The sequence below is a fragment of the Panulirus ornatus genome, chromosome 9 (genome assembly GCF_036320965.1).
Source record: "Panulirus ornatus isolate Po-2019 chromosome 9, ASM3632096v1, whole genome shotgun sequence".
In the NCBI taxonomy this organism is placed as follows: Eukaryota; Metazoa; Arthropoda; class Malacostraca; order Decapoda; family Palinuridae; genus Panulirus; species Panulirus ornatus.
Window position 1 is genome coordinate 39,086,402 of NC_092232.1, and position 16,716 is coordinate 39,103,117.

A 16,716-nucleotide genomic window follows, 5' to 3' on the forward strand; every position below is an offset into this window, starting at 1 on the left:
TGGTTCCCAGTGATTGTCGGTTTGCTGCAGGGGTGCATGATGTCTCCATGGTTGTTTAATTTATTTATGGATGGGGTTGTTAGCAAGGTGAATGCAAGAAATTTGGAAGAGAGGGGTAAGTATGCAGTCTGTTGTGGATGAGAGGGGTTGGGAAGCGAGTCAATTGTTTTTTGCTGATGATACAGCGCTGGTGTCTGATTCGGGTGAGAAACTACAGAAGCTGGTGACTGACTTTGGTAAACTGTGTGAAAGAAGAATGCTGAGAGTAAATGTGAATAAGAGCAAGGTTATTAGGTTCAGGAGAGTAGAGGGAAAAGTTAATTGGGAGGTAAGTTCGAATGGAGAAAAACTGGAGGAAGTGAAGTGTTTTAGATATCTGGAAGTGGATTTGGCAGCGGTTGGAACCATGGAAGATGAAGTGAGTCACAGGGTGGGGGAGGGGGCGAATGTTCTAGGAGTGTTGAAGAATGTGTGGAAGGCGTGAACATTATCTCAGAGGGCAAAAATGGGTATGTTTGAAGGAATAGAGGTTCCAATAATATTATATGGCTGCGAGGCATGGACTATAGATAGGCTTGTGTGGAGGAGGGTGGATGTGTTTGAAATGCAATGTTTAAGGACAATATGTGGTGTGAGGTGGTTTGATCGAGTAAGTAAAGAAAAGGAAAGAGAGAGGTGTAGAATAAAAAGAGTGTGGTTGAGAGCAGAAGAGGGTGTGTTGAAAAGGTTTGGTCACATGGAAAGAATGAGTGAGGAAAGATTGACATAGAGGCTATATGCATCAGAGGTAGAGGGAACGAGAGGCAGAAGACCAAATTGGATGTGGAAAGATGGAGTGGAAAAGATTTTGAGCAATCAGGGCCTGAACATACAGGAGGGTGAAATGTGTGGGAGGTATCGAGTGAATTGGAATGATGTAGTATACCGGATTGGACGTGTTGTCATTGAATTGAACCAGGGCATGTGAAGCATCTGGGGTAAAACATGGAAAGTTTTGTGTGGCCTGGATGTGGAAAGGGAGCTGTGGTTTGGGTGCATTAGACATGACAGCTAGAGACTGAGTGTGAATGAATGAGGCCTTTTTTGTCTTGAGCACACGGGGCGGAGGTGGGGCGATGCTGTTTCATGTATGGTGGGTTGGCGATAGGAATGGATTAAGGCAGCAAATATAAATACCTACATGTGTGTATATATATGTATATGTCTATGTATGTATATATATGTATACGTTGAAATGTATAAGTATGTATATGTGCATGTGTGGGCATTTATGTATATGTATGTGTATGTGGGTGGGTTGGACCATTCTTTTGTTGTTCTCTTGCGCTACATCACTTACACAGGATAAGGCAATTAAGTATAATAAAAAAAAATTATATATATATATATATATATATATATATATATATATATATATATATATATATATAAGGGGAGTGGGGGAGGAATGGGATGTATTTAGGGAATCAGTGATGGATTGCGCAAAAGATGCTTGTGGCATGAGAAGAGTGGGAGGTGGGTTGATTAGAAAGGGTAGTGAGTGGTGGGATGAAGAAGTAAGAGTATTAGTGAAAGAGAAGAGAGAGGCATTTGGACGATTTTTGCAGGGAAAAAATGAAATTGAGTGGGAGACGTATAAAAGAAAGAGACAGGAGGTCAAGAGAAAGGTGCAAGAGGTGAAAAAAAGGGCAAATGAGAGTTGGGGTGAGAGAGTATCATTAAATTTTAGGGAGAATAAAAAGATGTTCTGGAAGGAGGTAAATAAAGTGCATAAGACAAGGGAGCAAATGGGAACTTCAGTGAAGGGCGCAAATGGGGAGGTGATAACAAGTAGTGGTGATGTGAGAAGGAGATGGAGTGAGTATTTTGAAGGTTTGTTGAATGTGTTTGATGATAGAGTGGCAGATATAGGGTGTTTTGGTCGAGGTGGTGTGCAAAGTGCGAGGGTTAGGGAAAATGAGTTGGTAAACAGAGAAGAGGTAGTAAAAGCTTTGCGGAAGATGAAAGCCGGCAAGGCAGCAGGTTTGGATGGTATTGCAATGGAATTTATTAAAAAAGGGGGTGACTGTATTGTTGACTGGTTGGTAAGGTTATTTAATGTATGTATGACTCATGGTGAGGTGCCTGAGGATTGGTGGAATGCGTGCATAGTGCCATTGTACAAAGGCAAAGGGGATAAGAGTGAGTGCTCAAATTACAGAGGTATAAGTTTGTTGAGTATTCCTGGTAAATCATATGGGAGGGTATTGATTGAGAGGGTGAAGGCATGTACAGAGCATCAGATTGGGGAAGAGCAGTGTGGTTTCAGAAGTGGTAGAGGATGTGTGGATCAGGTTTTTGCTTTGAAGAATGTATGTGAGAAATACTTAGAAAAGCAAATGGATTTGTATGTAGCATTTATGGATCTGGAGAAGGCATATGATAGAGTTGATAGATATGTTCTGTGGAAGGTATTAAGAATATATGGTGTGGGAGGCAAGTTGTTAGAAGCAGTGAAAAGTTTTTATCGAGGATGTAAGGCATGTGTACGTGTAGGAAGAGAGGAAAGTGATTGGTTCTCAGTGAATGTAGGTTTGTGGCAGGGGTGTGTGATGTCTCCATGGTTGTTTAATTTGTTTATGGATGGGGTTGTTAGGGAGGTGAATGCAAGAGTTTTGGAAAGAGGGGCAAGTATGAAGTCTGTTGGGGATGAGAGAGCTTGGGAAGTGAGTCAGTTGTTCGCTGATGATACAGCGCTGGTGGCTGATTCATGTGAGAAACTGCAGAAGTTGGTGACTGAGTTTGGTAAAGTGTGTGAAAGAAGAAAGTTAAGAGTAAATGTGAATAAGAGCAAGGTTATTAGGTACAGTAGGGTTGAGGGTCAATTCAATTGGGAGGTGAGTTTGAATGGAGAAAAACTGGAGGAAGTGAAGTGTTTTAGATATCTGGGAGTGGATCTGGCAGCGGATGGAACCATGGAAGCGGAAGTGGATCATAGGGTGGGGGAGGGGGCGAAAATTCTGGGAGCCTTGAAGAATGTGTGGAAGTCGAGAACATTATCTCGGAAAGCAAAAATGGGTATATTTGAAGGAATAGTGGTTCCAACAATGTTGTATGGTTGTGAGGCGTGGACTATGGATAGAGTTGTGCACAGGAGGATGGATGTGCTGGAAATGAGATGTTTGAGGACAATGTGTGGTGTGAGGTGGTTTGATCGAGTAAGTAACGTAAGGGTAAGAGAGATGTGTGGAAATAAAAACAGCGTGGTTGAGAGAGCAGAAGAGGGTGTTTTGAAATGGTTTGGTCACATGGAGAGAATGAGTGAGGAAAGATTGACCAAGAGGATATATGTGTCGGAGGTGGAGGGAACGAGGAGAAGAGGGAGACCAAATTGGAGGTGGAAAGATGGAGTGAAAAAGATTTTGTGTGATCGGGGCCTGAACATGCAGGAGGGTGAAAGGAGGGCAAAGAATAGAGTGAACTGGAGCGATGTGGTATACCAGGGTTGACGTGCTGTCAGTGGATTGAATCAAGGCATGTGAAGCGTCTGGGGTAAACCATGGAAAGCTGTGTAGGTGTGTATATTTGCGTGTGTGGACGTATGTATATACATGTGTATGGGGGGGGGTTGGGCCATTTCTTTCGTCTGTTTCCTTGCGCTACCTCGCAAACGCGGGAGACAGCGACAAAGTATAATAAAAAATAATAATAATAATATATATATATATATATATATATATATATATATATATATATATATATATATATATATATATATGGCCCAGGAGACTATACAGGTGGAGTGAACCGGAAGATGCACATCGTCCACAACAGTGACACCCCAGCCACCACTTACGCCATCCTGGACGCTGGAACCAAGCAGGTTGCACGGGATATCTGGGAGTGGATTTGGCAGCAGATGGAACCATGGAAGCGGAAGTGAATCATAGGGTGGGGGAGGGGGCGAAAGTTTTGGGAGCGTTGAAGAATGTGTGAAAGTCGAGAATGTTATCTTGGAAAGCAAAAATGGGTATGTTTGAAGGAATAGTGGTTCCAACAATGTTATATGTTTGCGAGGCATGGGCTATAGATAGAGTTGTGCGGAGGAGGGTGGATGTGCTGGAAATGAGATGTTTGAGGACAATATGTGATGTGAGGTGGTTTGATCAAGTAAGTAAAGAAAGGGTAAGAGAGATGTGTGGTAATAAACAGAGTGTGGTTGAGAGAGCAGAAGAGGGTGTTTTGAAATGGTTTGGTCACATGGAGAGAATGAGTGAGGAAAGATTGACAAAGAGGATATATGTGTCAGAGGTGGAGGGAACGAGGAGAAGTGGGAGACCAAATTGGAGGTGGAAAGATGGAAGGAAAAAGATTTTGAGTGATCGGGGCCTGAACATGCAGGAGGGTGAAAGGCGTGCAAGGAATAGAGTGAATTGGAACGATACCCTCCCCTCCTTGTATTATAACTTTCTAAAAGGGGAAACAGAAGAAGGAGTCATGTGGGGAGTGTTCATCCTCCTTGAAGGCTCAGATTGGGGAGTCTAAATGTGTGTGGATGTAACCAAGATGAAAAAAAAGTAGAGATAGGTAGTATGTTTGAGGAAAAGAACCTGGATGTTTTGGCTCTGAGTGAAACAAAGCTCAAGGGTAAAGGGGAAGAGTAGTTTGGGAATGTTTTGGGAGTAAAGTCAGGGGTTGGTGAGAGGACAAGAGCAAGGGAAGGAGTAGCACTACTCTTAAAACAGGAATGGTGGGAGTATGTGATAGAGTGTAAGAAAGTAAACTCTATATTGATAAGGGTAAAACTGAAAGTGGTTGGAGAGAGATGGGTGACTATTGGTGCATATGCACCTGGGCATAGAAGAAAGATCAAGAGAGGCATGTGTTTTGGGAGCAGCTGAGTGAGTGTGTCAGTAGTTTTGATGCACGATGATGGGTGATTTGAATGCAAAGGTGAGTAATGTGGCAATGAGGAAATAATTGGTGCACATGGGGTGTTCAGTGTTGTAAATGGAAATGGTGAAGATCTTGTAGATTTGTGTTCTGAAAAAGGACTGGTGATTGGGAATACCTAGTTTAAAAAGAGAGATATACATAAGTATATGTATGTAAGTTGGAGACATGGTCAGAGAGCGTTATTGGATTACATGTTGATTGATAGGCACGGGAAAGAGAGACTTTTGGATGTTAATGAGCTGATAGGTGCAACTGGAGGGATGTCTGATCATTATCTTGTGGAGGCAAAGGTGAAGATTTGTAGAGGTTTTCAGAAAAGAAGAGGGAATGGTGAGAGTAAGTGAGCTTAGGAAAGAGACATGTGGGAGTGGGAGAGGAATGGGATGTATCTAGGGAAGCAGTGATGGCTTGCTCAAAAGATGCTTGTGGCATGAGAAGTGTGGGAGGTGGGCATATTAAAAAGGGTAGTGAGTGGTGGGATGAAGAGTAAGATTGTTAGTGAAAGAGAAGAGAGAGGCATTTGGTTGATTTTTGCAGGGAAATAGTGCAAATAACTGGGAGATGTATAAAAGAAAGGCAGGAGGCCAAGAGAAAGGTGCAAGACAAGAGAACAAATGGGAACATCGGTGAAGGGGGCTAATGGGGAGGTAAAAACAAGTAGTGGTGAAGTGAGAAGGAGATGGAGTATTTTGAGGGGTCGTTGAATGTGTTGGATAGAGTGGCAGATATAGGGTGTTTTGGTGGAAGTGGTGTGTGAAGTGAGAGGGTTAGAGAGAATGATTTGGTAAACAGAGAAGAGGTAGTTAAAGCTTTGCAGAAGATGAAAGCCGGCAAGGCAGTGGGATTGGATGGTATTGCAGTGGAATTTATTAAAAAAGGGGTTGACTGTGTTGTTGACTGGTTGGTAAGGATATTCAATTTATGTATGACTGAGGATTGGCGGAATGCATGCATAGTGCCATTGTACAAAAGAAAAGGGGATAAAGGTGAGTGCTCAAATTACAGAGGTATAAGTTTGTTGGGTATTCCTGGGAAATTATATGGAAGGGTATTGATTGAGAGAGTGAAGGCATGTACAGATCATTAGATTGGGGAAGAGCAGTGTGGTTTCAAAAAGGGTAGAGGATGTGTGGATCAGGTGTTTGCTTTGAAGAATGTATGTGAGAAATACTTAGAATAGGAAATGGATATGTATGTAGCATTTATGGATCTGGAGAAGGCATATGATAGAGTTGATAGAGATGCTCTATGGAAGGTATTAAGAGTATATGGTGTAGGAGGCAAGTTGTTAGAAGTAGTGAAAAGTTTTTATTGAGGATGTAAGGCATGTGTGCGAGTGGGAAGAGAGGAAAGTGATTGGTTCTCAGTGAATGTCTGTTTGCGGCAGGGGTGCGTGATGTCTCCATGGCTGTTTAATTTTTTATGGATGGGGTTGTTAAGAGTTTTGGAGAGAGGGGCAAGTATGCAGTCTGTTGTGGATGAGAGAGCTTGGGAAGTGAGTCAGTTGTTGTTTGCTGATGATACAGCACTGGTGGCTGATTCGTGTGAGAAACTGCAGAAGCTGGTGACTGAGTTTTTTAAAGTGTGTGAAAGAAGAAAGCTGAGAGTAAATGTGAATAAGAGCAAGGTTTTTAGGTACAGTAGGGTTGAGTCCATGGGGAAAATGAAACATGATGAATTCCTAATGCTCTTTCGTGTAATAATCACATCATCAGGGGAAAGACAAGAGAGAAATGGAACAGTCAGTTGATATACAATGAAGAGACATAGCTAGGACGCCATTTGGTAAACATGTAATTGTCCAAGACAGACAATGGTGTATCATAAACTTATCATGTGGACAAGAAGGTGAATTGTTTATACATTTTACCAACAATAAAGTTATCCAATTTGTATAGACCTTTACTAATATTAAGGTTATATTTCTGTGTGTATTTAATAATAGAAGATTCAACATTTCTCGTGGTACTGGAGTCAGAGTTAATAACAATGATCATAGTTTTTTATGTGATTAAACAAGGCATTTGATTCTTGTCCTGTTTTTATACTATATGTATATTGCTTAAGTCTAACAGAAGGATCCTTACCAGTCTGGCCAACATAAAACTTGTCACAATTTCTACATGGCATTTTATAGATAAATCCAGAAGAATTTTCTGGTGAGTTCCTGATTAAGATATTCTTTATAGTATTATTGTTGCTAAAGACAGCATTTACATTAAATGATTTAAGCAACATGGGAAGTAAAGTAAAATTATTATCAAAAGGGAGAACTAAAGGATTCTTGGTGTCAATGGGAGGTTTGGGCTCAACTCTATAAAATGATTTCTTTGCTAACTTAAGAGATTTATCAATGAAAGATCTAGGGTACTGTAACGTAGATCCAATGGAATATATCTCAAACTCGTCATCAATAAACTCTGGACTGCAAATATGTAATGCCCTAAAGAACATAGATTGAAATGATGATAATTTAACTCTGTCATGTTGAGATGAGAAATAATGGATATATGAGCATACATTGGTAGGTTCTCATATTTTGTATGGAAAGTATATGAACAGTGTTATCATCTGTGATCTGCTTTGTATTCTGAATTGTGTCTGTGAATGGGATGTTGTGATACACTTGTTGCCTGTCTTGGGGTTGTGCAGTTATAGATGGGAAGAAGGGGTGGCTCAGAATGAGGGCTATGTGTATGTATCTTGACCTTGGAATTGACTGAATATTTTCTTTTTATGCAACTGGTAAAGAGTTGCAGAAAGTTTAGCGAATTGAGTTCTATGGAGTAGTATATCTACCTGGAAGTGTGAGGGTTTTGGGGATGCTTAAGGTGTTTCTGTCTGAGTGGTTGCAGGATATCCAGAGCACTGAGTTGTCCTTTATGGAGTGATGTGCAGTAATGGTGATACCATTGAAGGCAGTTAGAGCACCTTTCTGGTGGATGAGGTCTGGCATTGTGGACAGATGTAACATGGCAGTCCAAGGTTGAAGTTAATGTCACTGGCTGGCATTAGATGTTGATGATGACAAGGCATCCTTCTTTTAGGCCGAAAAAAATGTGAGTGATTGTGCAAAATGATATTGGGTATGACCTTTGGTACAGCACAGTAGCTGGGACCAACTGGAGGCTGTGCTCTGCATGGGAGTGTGGTATAGAGCGCCCCCTTGTAGCAGGAAGTCTTTTTTAAGGTGCAGTCAAGCAGAAGCTTGTCCACCTTCTGTTGGAGTTGGTTGTGGTTAGTTGCTTGCAGTCCGCCCTAGACTTACTGCAGCTGATAATATCTGTTCATGATACAGGGGGCACAAAATACTATCCGTATATCTCCTACCTGTCAAAGAAGGGACTGAAGCATGGAGCTGGAATTTCTCACTATTTGTATTAATTCTTTCCAAAACAAGGAACAGAAGAGAGCTAAATGAGAGTTTTTCCTCTCGGGCTCAGTCATCCATTCCTGATGCTATCTTGATAAAGTGGGAAACTGAGTATAGGTATGAAAAAAGAAATATTTATTTTATTTGTTGCGTTGAGCTTTGTACAGCTGAATGACTGAAAAATGATTACAGCTGTTTTAAGAGCAGCTCATGAGAGACTTGGAATATCACTGCAAGAAAGTGAATACTATCCTGAACTAAATTTAGGATCCTATCTTGACTGAGGAAATTCATAAAAAAATTTATAGAGGAAATGTCTTCATTAATAGTTCTATTCATATGGAAATACATAAAAAGTGCATCTTACACAAAATTTTTTGCACTGATGCTCTATCAGTGTACCACAAAGATATGAGTATAAGCCCTTTGGTAGTCTAGCAATAGTAATTACAAAGGCAATCATAACAACAGAGGCTTCTCTACAAACTGTTACTTATCAGTGACACTACTGTTAAAAAAAATTGCAGGAGACAGCACTGACTCAGCTAAGAAAACTTCAATCAGGTTAACGAAGCTTGAAAGAGTTCTGTTTTTTGGCTGGTTATCTGCCTTTTAAAATAATGCCTGAATATATGTTGAATGTTACCAAAGTATGAACTGTCAAATTATACAATGTGCAATCACAAATGAAAAGTACCAGACAAGTGGGCTTCTTGTATTTTAACATACTGGAATCAAGGTTTTAGTTTTATCATAATCATACTTTGTCGCTGTCTCCCACGTTAGTGAGGTAGCGCATGGAAACAGACGAAAGAATGGCCCAACCCACCCACATACACATGTATGTACATACACATCCACACACACACATATACATACCTATACATTTCAACGTATACATATATATACACACACAGACATACACATATATACACATGTACACAATTCATACTTACTGCCTTTATTAATTTCTGTTGCCACCCTGCCACACATGAAATGACAACCCCCTTCCCCCGCAAGCACGCAAGGTACTGCTAGGAAAAGACAACAAAGGCCACATTCATTCACACTCAGTCTCTAGCTGTCATGTATAATGCACCGAAAACACAGCTCCCTTTCCACATCTAGGCCCCACAAAACTTTCCATGGTTTACCCCAGATGCTTCACATGCCCTGGTTCAATCCACTGACAGCACATCGACCCTGGTGTACCACATCATTCCAATTCACTCTATTCCTTGCATGCCTTTCATCCTCTTGCATGTTCAGGCCTTGATCGCTCAAAATCTTTTTCACTCCATCCTTCCACCTCCAATTTGGTCTTCCACTTCTCCTCGTTCCCTCCACCTCTGACACATATATCCTCTTTGTCAATCTTTGCTCACTCATTCTCTCCATGTGACCAAACCATTTCAATACACCCTCTTCTGATTTCTCAACCACGCTCTTTTTATTACCACACATCTCTCTTACCCTTTCATTACTTACTTGATCAAACCACCTCACAACATACTGTCCTCAAACAACTCATTTCCAACACATCCACCCTCCTCTGCACAACCCTATCTATAGCCCATGCCTCGCAACCATATAACATAGCTGGAACCACTATTCCTTCAAACATACTCATTTTTGCTTTCCGAGATAATGTTCTCGCCTTCCACACGCTTTTCAACACTCCCAGAACTTTCGCCCCCTCCCCCACCCTGTGACTCACTTCCGCTTCCATAGTTCCATCCACTGCCAGATCCACTCCCAGATATCTAAAACACTTCACTTCCTCCAGTTTTTCTCCATTCAAACTTACCTCCCAATTGACTTGTCCCTCAACCCTACTGTACCTAATAACCTTGCTCTTATTCACAATTACCCTCAGCTTTCTTCTTTCACACACTTTACCAAACTCAGTCACCAGTTTCTGCAGTTTCTCATCCGAATCAGCCACCAGTGCTGTATCATTAGCGAACAACAACTGACTCACCTCCCAAGCCCTCTCATCCACAACAGACTGCATACTTGCCCCTCTCTCCAAAACTCTTGCATTCACCTCCTTAACAACCGCATCCATAAAAAATTAAACAGCCATGGAGACATCACGCACCCCTGCCGCAAACCGACAGTCACTGAGAACCAGTCACTTTCCACTCTTCCTGCTTGTACACATGCCTTGCTTCCTCAATAAAATCTTCACTGCTTACTGCAACTTGCCTCCCACACCATATACTCTTAATACCTTCCACAGAGCATCTCTATCAACTCTATCATATGCCTTCTCCAGATCCATAAATGCTACATATAAATCCATTTGTTTTTCTAAGTATTTCTCACATACATTCTTCAAAGCAAACACCTGATCCACACATCCTCTACCACTTCTGAAACCACACTGCTCTTCCCCAATCTGATGTTCTGTACATGCCTTCACCCTCTCAATCAACACCCTTCCATATAATTTCCCAGGAATACTCAACGATCTTATACCTTAACTAAAAATAAATGATCTGATAATTCTTAAAGTAAAAGATTATGGCAGTATAAATGAAATAGCAAACAACCTTAAAAATGTTTCCCCAGATGATGTTCACAGTTTATTTTTTGTACCTTTCAGGTTTAAAGAGCATTTCAGCTTGCACTGCATCAGAGCTGTCATATGCCTGCTGATTTTTAATGGTGGAGTAAACCATTATCATTCATTCCCTGAGAAAGTAGTTTTGAGTGGAGCAATATTTTGCCTAATATCTTTTTTGTCATAGTTGCGTAAAGCTTCATAAGCATGTTGTAGTTGTATGGCAGCATCAGGATGGGCTCCAGATGGCAGCAGAGTACATTCTCGCTCTAGGACATTCGCCAATCCTTCCAGAAGTTCCCCAAATCCATAGGAAAGGGCAGCTCTACGAACACGGTTCAGTTCCTGTTATAAAGTGTAAAAAGGGAATGTGATTAATATAGAGTAATATGTATGTCCTGCTATCATATTTTGGTCTTCCTAATACAAAGAGCTCAAAAAAAGTTCCACAACAGTCACTAACATCTATTCCCTAAGTAACATCCAATTTAAGACGTAACAGTAAAATCTTGGTAATTTGCTGTCTTCCATGGCTCTACTCTAATTATCAAAATTTCAGAATTACTGAACATCACAAAGATTTCGAAATTCAGAATTTCTTCATAATCTATGTTCAATGATTTAATGTTCAATGTTTGTAATTATAAACTTTATGAAGTGATTACAAAAGTCAAGAAAAAGAATACATAATAGTAATGTTATCATATTTATAAATTTCAAATTTCGTAATTCTTACTTATGCAAACCATTACAATATCAGTGTATCACGAACCTTATATTGGTTGGATTAAAGACACTTCACTGTACCTCAAAATCTGGCCACCATGTAAGATGTCAAATTTGTTTAACACGGCATTGCTTTTCTTATATCCATGAAATTTTGCTTGGTATATTAATGGTCAGGTGCAGATGTGGGGTGTTCAGATCAGGAAGTTGTGTGAAGTGAGAGTCATGTAAAGTAGTTTGGTGAAGAAAGAAGAGGTGGCAAAAGCCTTGTGTAAGATAAAATGTGGGAAGGCAGCTGGAGTGGATGGTACTGCAGTTGAATTTCTTAAAAAAGGGAGTGAATGTGTTGTTGAATGGTTTGTTTAGATTTTCAGTGTATGTATGGATCATGGTGAGGTACCTAAGGCTTGGCAGAATGTATGAATAGTGCCACTGTATAAAGTTAATTGGGACAAATGTAAGTGTTCAAACTACAGAGGCATAAGTGTGTTGAGTGGACCTTGTGTGCTTTATGGAAGTGGTAATTGAGAGGATGCCTTGTAGAAAGGCTGTAAGAATATTTGATGTGGGAGGAAAGCTACCAGAAGCAATGAGAGGTATTTATTAAGTGAGTCAGGCATGCACAAGGGAAGAGAAAAGAGTAAGTGGTTCTAGGTAAAGAGTGGTTTGTGGCAGGGGTGTCTGATGTCAACATGCTGTTTAATTTCTTTACTGATGGGGTGGTAAGTAGCAGAGTGCGTATGGATCAGGTGTTTATTTTGAACTACAGAGGTATAGGTTAAGTGTACCTAGTTAGTTGTATGAGAGAGTGGTGATTGAGGGGGTGAAGGCTTGTACAAAACATCAGATTGGGGAGGAGCAGTGTAGTTTCTGGAGTGGCAGAGGATGTGTAAGCACTAGATCAGGTGTTTCCTTTGAAGATTGTGTGTGAGAAATACTTACAGAAAAAGGATTTGCATATGGCATTTATGGATCTGAGGAAAGGATATGATATGGTGGAGAGAGATGCCTTGTGGAAGGTGGTAATAACATGTGTGGGATGAAAGCTACTAGAAGCAGAGAAGGTTTTATGAAGAGTGCAAGTTATGTGTACAAGGAGGAAGAGAGGAGAATGAAACGTGAAGGTTGGTCTGTGGCAGGGTTGTGTGATGTCACCATGGATGTTTAATTTGTTTATGGATGGGGTGGTGGGTGGCAGGTGTGTAGATCAAGTGTTTGCTTTGAACTACAGAGGTTATAAGTGTGTTGAAAGTCCCTGGTAAGTTATATGGGATATTATGGAGGAACAATTTGGTTTTAGGAGTGGCAGAGGATGTGTGGATAAGTAGTTTGTTCTGAAGAATATGTGTAGGAAATCACTTAAAAGAAAAAAGATTTGTAAATGGCAGTTATAAATCTGGGGAAAGGATGGTAGTAAGAATATAAGGTGTGGAAAGAAAGATAATAGCAGAGAGGTTTTTATCAAGATAGATGGATATGAGCAGGAAGAGAAAACAGTGAATGGTTTCATGAGAAGGTTGGTCTGCAGCAGGGGTGTATGTGATGTAACCATGGCTATTTAATTTGTTTTGGAGGGGTGGTGAGTGGCAAAGGATGTGTGGATCAGTGTTTCTTTGAACTACAGAAATATAAGTGTGTTGAATGTACACACCTGACAAGATGTATGGGAGATAGATGATTGAGAGGATGAATATATGTACAGAAGCATCAGATCTGGGAGGAACAATTTGGTTTCAGGAGTGGCATAGGATGTGTAGGTCAGGTGTTTGCTTTAAAGAATGCAATGTATGTGAGAAATACTAACAGAAACAGAATTTTTTGTACATAGTATTTATTGATCTGGAGAAAGCAGATGATATGGTAAATAGAGATGCCTTATGGGATATCATAAGAATATATGTATGGGAAGAAAGCTAGTGAATATCATAAGAATATATGTATGGGAAGAAAGCTAGTAAAAGCAGTTAGAAGTTATCAAAACTGTAACAAGTACAAAAAAAGGAAAGAGTGAGTGGTTCCAGGTGAAGGTTGGTCTGCAGCAGGGGTGTTTGATTTCACCATGGGCGTTTCATTTGTTTATGGCTTGGGTGGTGAGGGAGGTAAATGCAAGGGTCTTGGAGAAAGGGGTGAGTATGCATGATGCAGAGGATGATCAAGCCTGGGAAGTGAGTCAATTGTTTGCCAATGACACGGCAATGATTGTAAATTTGAGTGAGAAACTGCTGAAGTTGGTGACTGAGTAGGGGAGATTGTGTAAGGGAGACTGTTGAAAGTAAATATGAATAAAAGCAAGGTTATTATGTTTCATGAAATAGGACAGAGGGACAAGTTTGCTAGGGTGTGAGTTTTGTATGGAGAAAATTTGGAAGTGCAGTGTTTTAGATATTTGGGAGCGGAAATGACAGTAAATAGAACCACGAAGTGGAAGTGAATCATAGGCTCGGTGAAGGGGCAAAGGTTCTTGGAGTATTGAGGAATGTGTAGAAAGAAAATTTGGTGTTTGGGAGGGCAAAAAAATGGGTAAGTGTGAGGGTAAAGTAATTCTAACAATGATGTATGGATGCGAGCCATGGGCTATAGATAAGGATGTGTGTGGGAGGGTGGATGTGTTGGCAGTGAAATGTGTGAGAACAATATGCGAGTCAGGTGGTTTGATCACATAAGTAATTAAAGGGTAAGACAGTGGTGTGGTTCAAAGAGTTAAAGAGGATGTGCAAAAACAGTTTGAACATACAAAGAGAAAGGGTGGGGGGAGGTTGATAAAGAGGACTGTGAGTCAAGAGTCAAGGGGAAAAGGAGAAGGGAGAGACCAAATTGAGATGAAAGGATGGAGAAAAAAAATTTTGAGAGGTCAGGGTCTGAACATGCAGAAGGGTGAAAGGTGTGCATGGGATCAAGTGAATTTGAAAGATGTGGTTTAAATGGGATGACATGTTGTCAAGGGACTGAACTAAGGCCTGTAAAGTGGCCAGAGGAAACCATGAAAAGGTCTGACAGCTAGAGAAGGATGCAAGTGAATGCAACCTGTCTTCATCTCTTCTTGATACTACCTCACTAATGCAGGAAATGGCAGATAAACATGAAAGAAAAAATATTTTTGATGTTAGCAATGATAGCAAATTGATTTTTTTTTTTTTTAATTCTGAGTAAATAATTAGCAAGTTTAGTGTATTTCTTAATGTGATATAAACTTGTAGTTAAACATGATGTAAAAAAGATGTTTAAAGTAAGGGAACTCTGAGGCACAGTAAACACTGACAGGTCCTTGGGAACAGTCTAAATACAAATCAGCAAATGGCTTCAGATACACAATTGAACACTGTAGAGCAGAGTTCATTATACCAATGAAACACACTTTTTTTTTTTTTTGGCAAGCAGAAACTAATTACTTTATACATTAAAGGAAAGTCCATTCACTTGCATGGATACACCATATCTACAAGTATGTGTGTGACACTAACAGATGCTAGCAGTAAATAATGAGCGCAACAATTTCACTCATACCAGCAGGATAAATCTACATATGTAGTGCAAACTATGAGACACTATGCTAATCCAAACAGCTGTACTTGCAGGTAAAGTGGACATGTTATGTACAAGACATTGCACAATTTTCTTAAAATAATGAGTATGGCATGTGATAATTTATGTGAACACAAATGTTACAATGTCTGAGATGCACTTAAAGATTGTGGAGCTGTACTTTGAGAAAAATGCTGAATTTGTTGACATATTCTTTTTCACAAATTGGAAGACTTCTCTTTAAACATTTATGACAAGATTATGAAAGATAAACTTTAATGATTTGCATGGACATAATGTAAAGGTATCTTGTCAACTATGAATTCATCTATGGCATACATGCTGTGTCTTAAAAAAGAGAGAAAAAAACAAACTAAAGAGTTCCCTAGTTTGTTGACTTCATTTGGGTGAGCTATCACCTGTGGTAGGCTTAATGATAAAGATCTTGTACAATGTAACTAATGCAGTCATGTCAACTCTACCCATGAAATAATGTCTCTCAGTGGATAGTACTTTAGTCAGAGGTAATCCCTTCAGCAATTCTGACTTCCTATTCTATGGGGTATATGCTGTAGGGATTATACAATCTTTCATAAGAAAGGTCTTCTGTCTCAGCTAGACAATGGATATGGTATGACTGCATTCTTTTTCATCTGTTCCTGGTACTACCTCACTAATGTGGGAAACGGTGAACAAGTACAAAATGGGAAAATATATACCTTACCTTACCTTCCTACCCTATGAATGCATTCTATCCTTATGAGGCTCCTGCAGCACTCAGGAAGCTGGTCACATCCACCAGTCAGGACCACAGGTCGTAAAGTGTAATGTATGTGCACCCATGTGCAGAAGGCATCAGGTAATTGAGTAGTAAGTGCTCAGTGTCATCCCTACGGTAGCTGGGTTGTGGGCATGAAGGTTCTTAGGTTGCAAAAGTATAGTATTCTAGTGATGGGTGATGTCCAGAGCATAAGTAGGACAGTGTCACTCATGCTTGTTTGGGGAGTGCAGATTCTGATGGGTGTCTGTCTAGAGGGTAGGAATTTGAGAATGAGGTGGGAGGTTGGTTGTTTAATGCTTGCCAGGTTATTTCAGAGTGTATGTTTTTTGTCATTATTCTATATATTGATGGAGGGAGTCTGTTAGTAGAGGTTACTGAAGCATAAGGAAGCAGTAAGCTTTTTATTTCTATTCGGAGGTTGGTGGTTTGATAAGGAATGGTTAAGGTGGGTGAGATCTGGTGCTCTTCCATAAAACTCAGGGCCAAGTCAAGCAATATTATTAGGTTCTGCAGGGTTAAAGGACAAGATATAAAGGAAGTAAGTTTGAAAGGATGGATGTGCTGGAAATGAGATGTTTGAGGACAATGTGTGGTGTGAGGTGGTCTGATCGAGTGAGTAACGTAAGGGTAAGAGAGATGTGTGGAAATAAAAAGAGCGTGGTTGAGAGAGCAGAAGAGGGTGTTTTGAAGTGGTTTGGGCACATGGAGAGAATGAGTGAGGAAAGATTGACCAAGAGGATATATGTGTCGGAGGTGGAGGGAACGAGGAGAAGAGGGAGACCAAATTGGAGGTGGAAAGATGGAGTGAAAAAG

At 40.3% G+C, this 16,716-nt stretch overlaps 1 protein-coding gene across 4 annotated transcripts in view; it reads right to left on the reverse strand.

Moving 5' to 3' along the window:
- Positions 1-8,609: 8,609 nt before the first annotated feature.
- IntS14 (integrator complex subunit 14) overlaps positions 8,610-16,716 on the reverse strand; it is a 206,815-nt gene continuing 198,708 nt past the window's right edge. For all 4 annotated transcript variants that reach the window (XM_071665059.1, XM_071665061.1, XM_071665060.1 and 1 more), the window contains exon 12: positions 8,610-11,219. In XM_071665059.1, the coding sequence (XP_071521160.1) occupies positions 10,995-11,219 (225 nt within the window). In that variant the 3' untranslated portion in view covers positions 8,610-10,994. The remainder of the gene's footprint in view (positions 11,220-16,716) is intronic.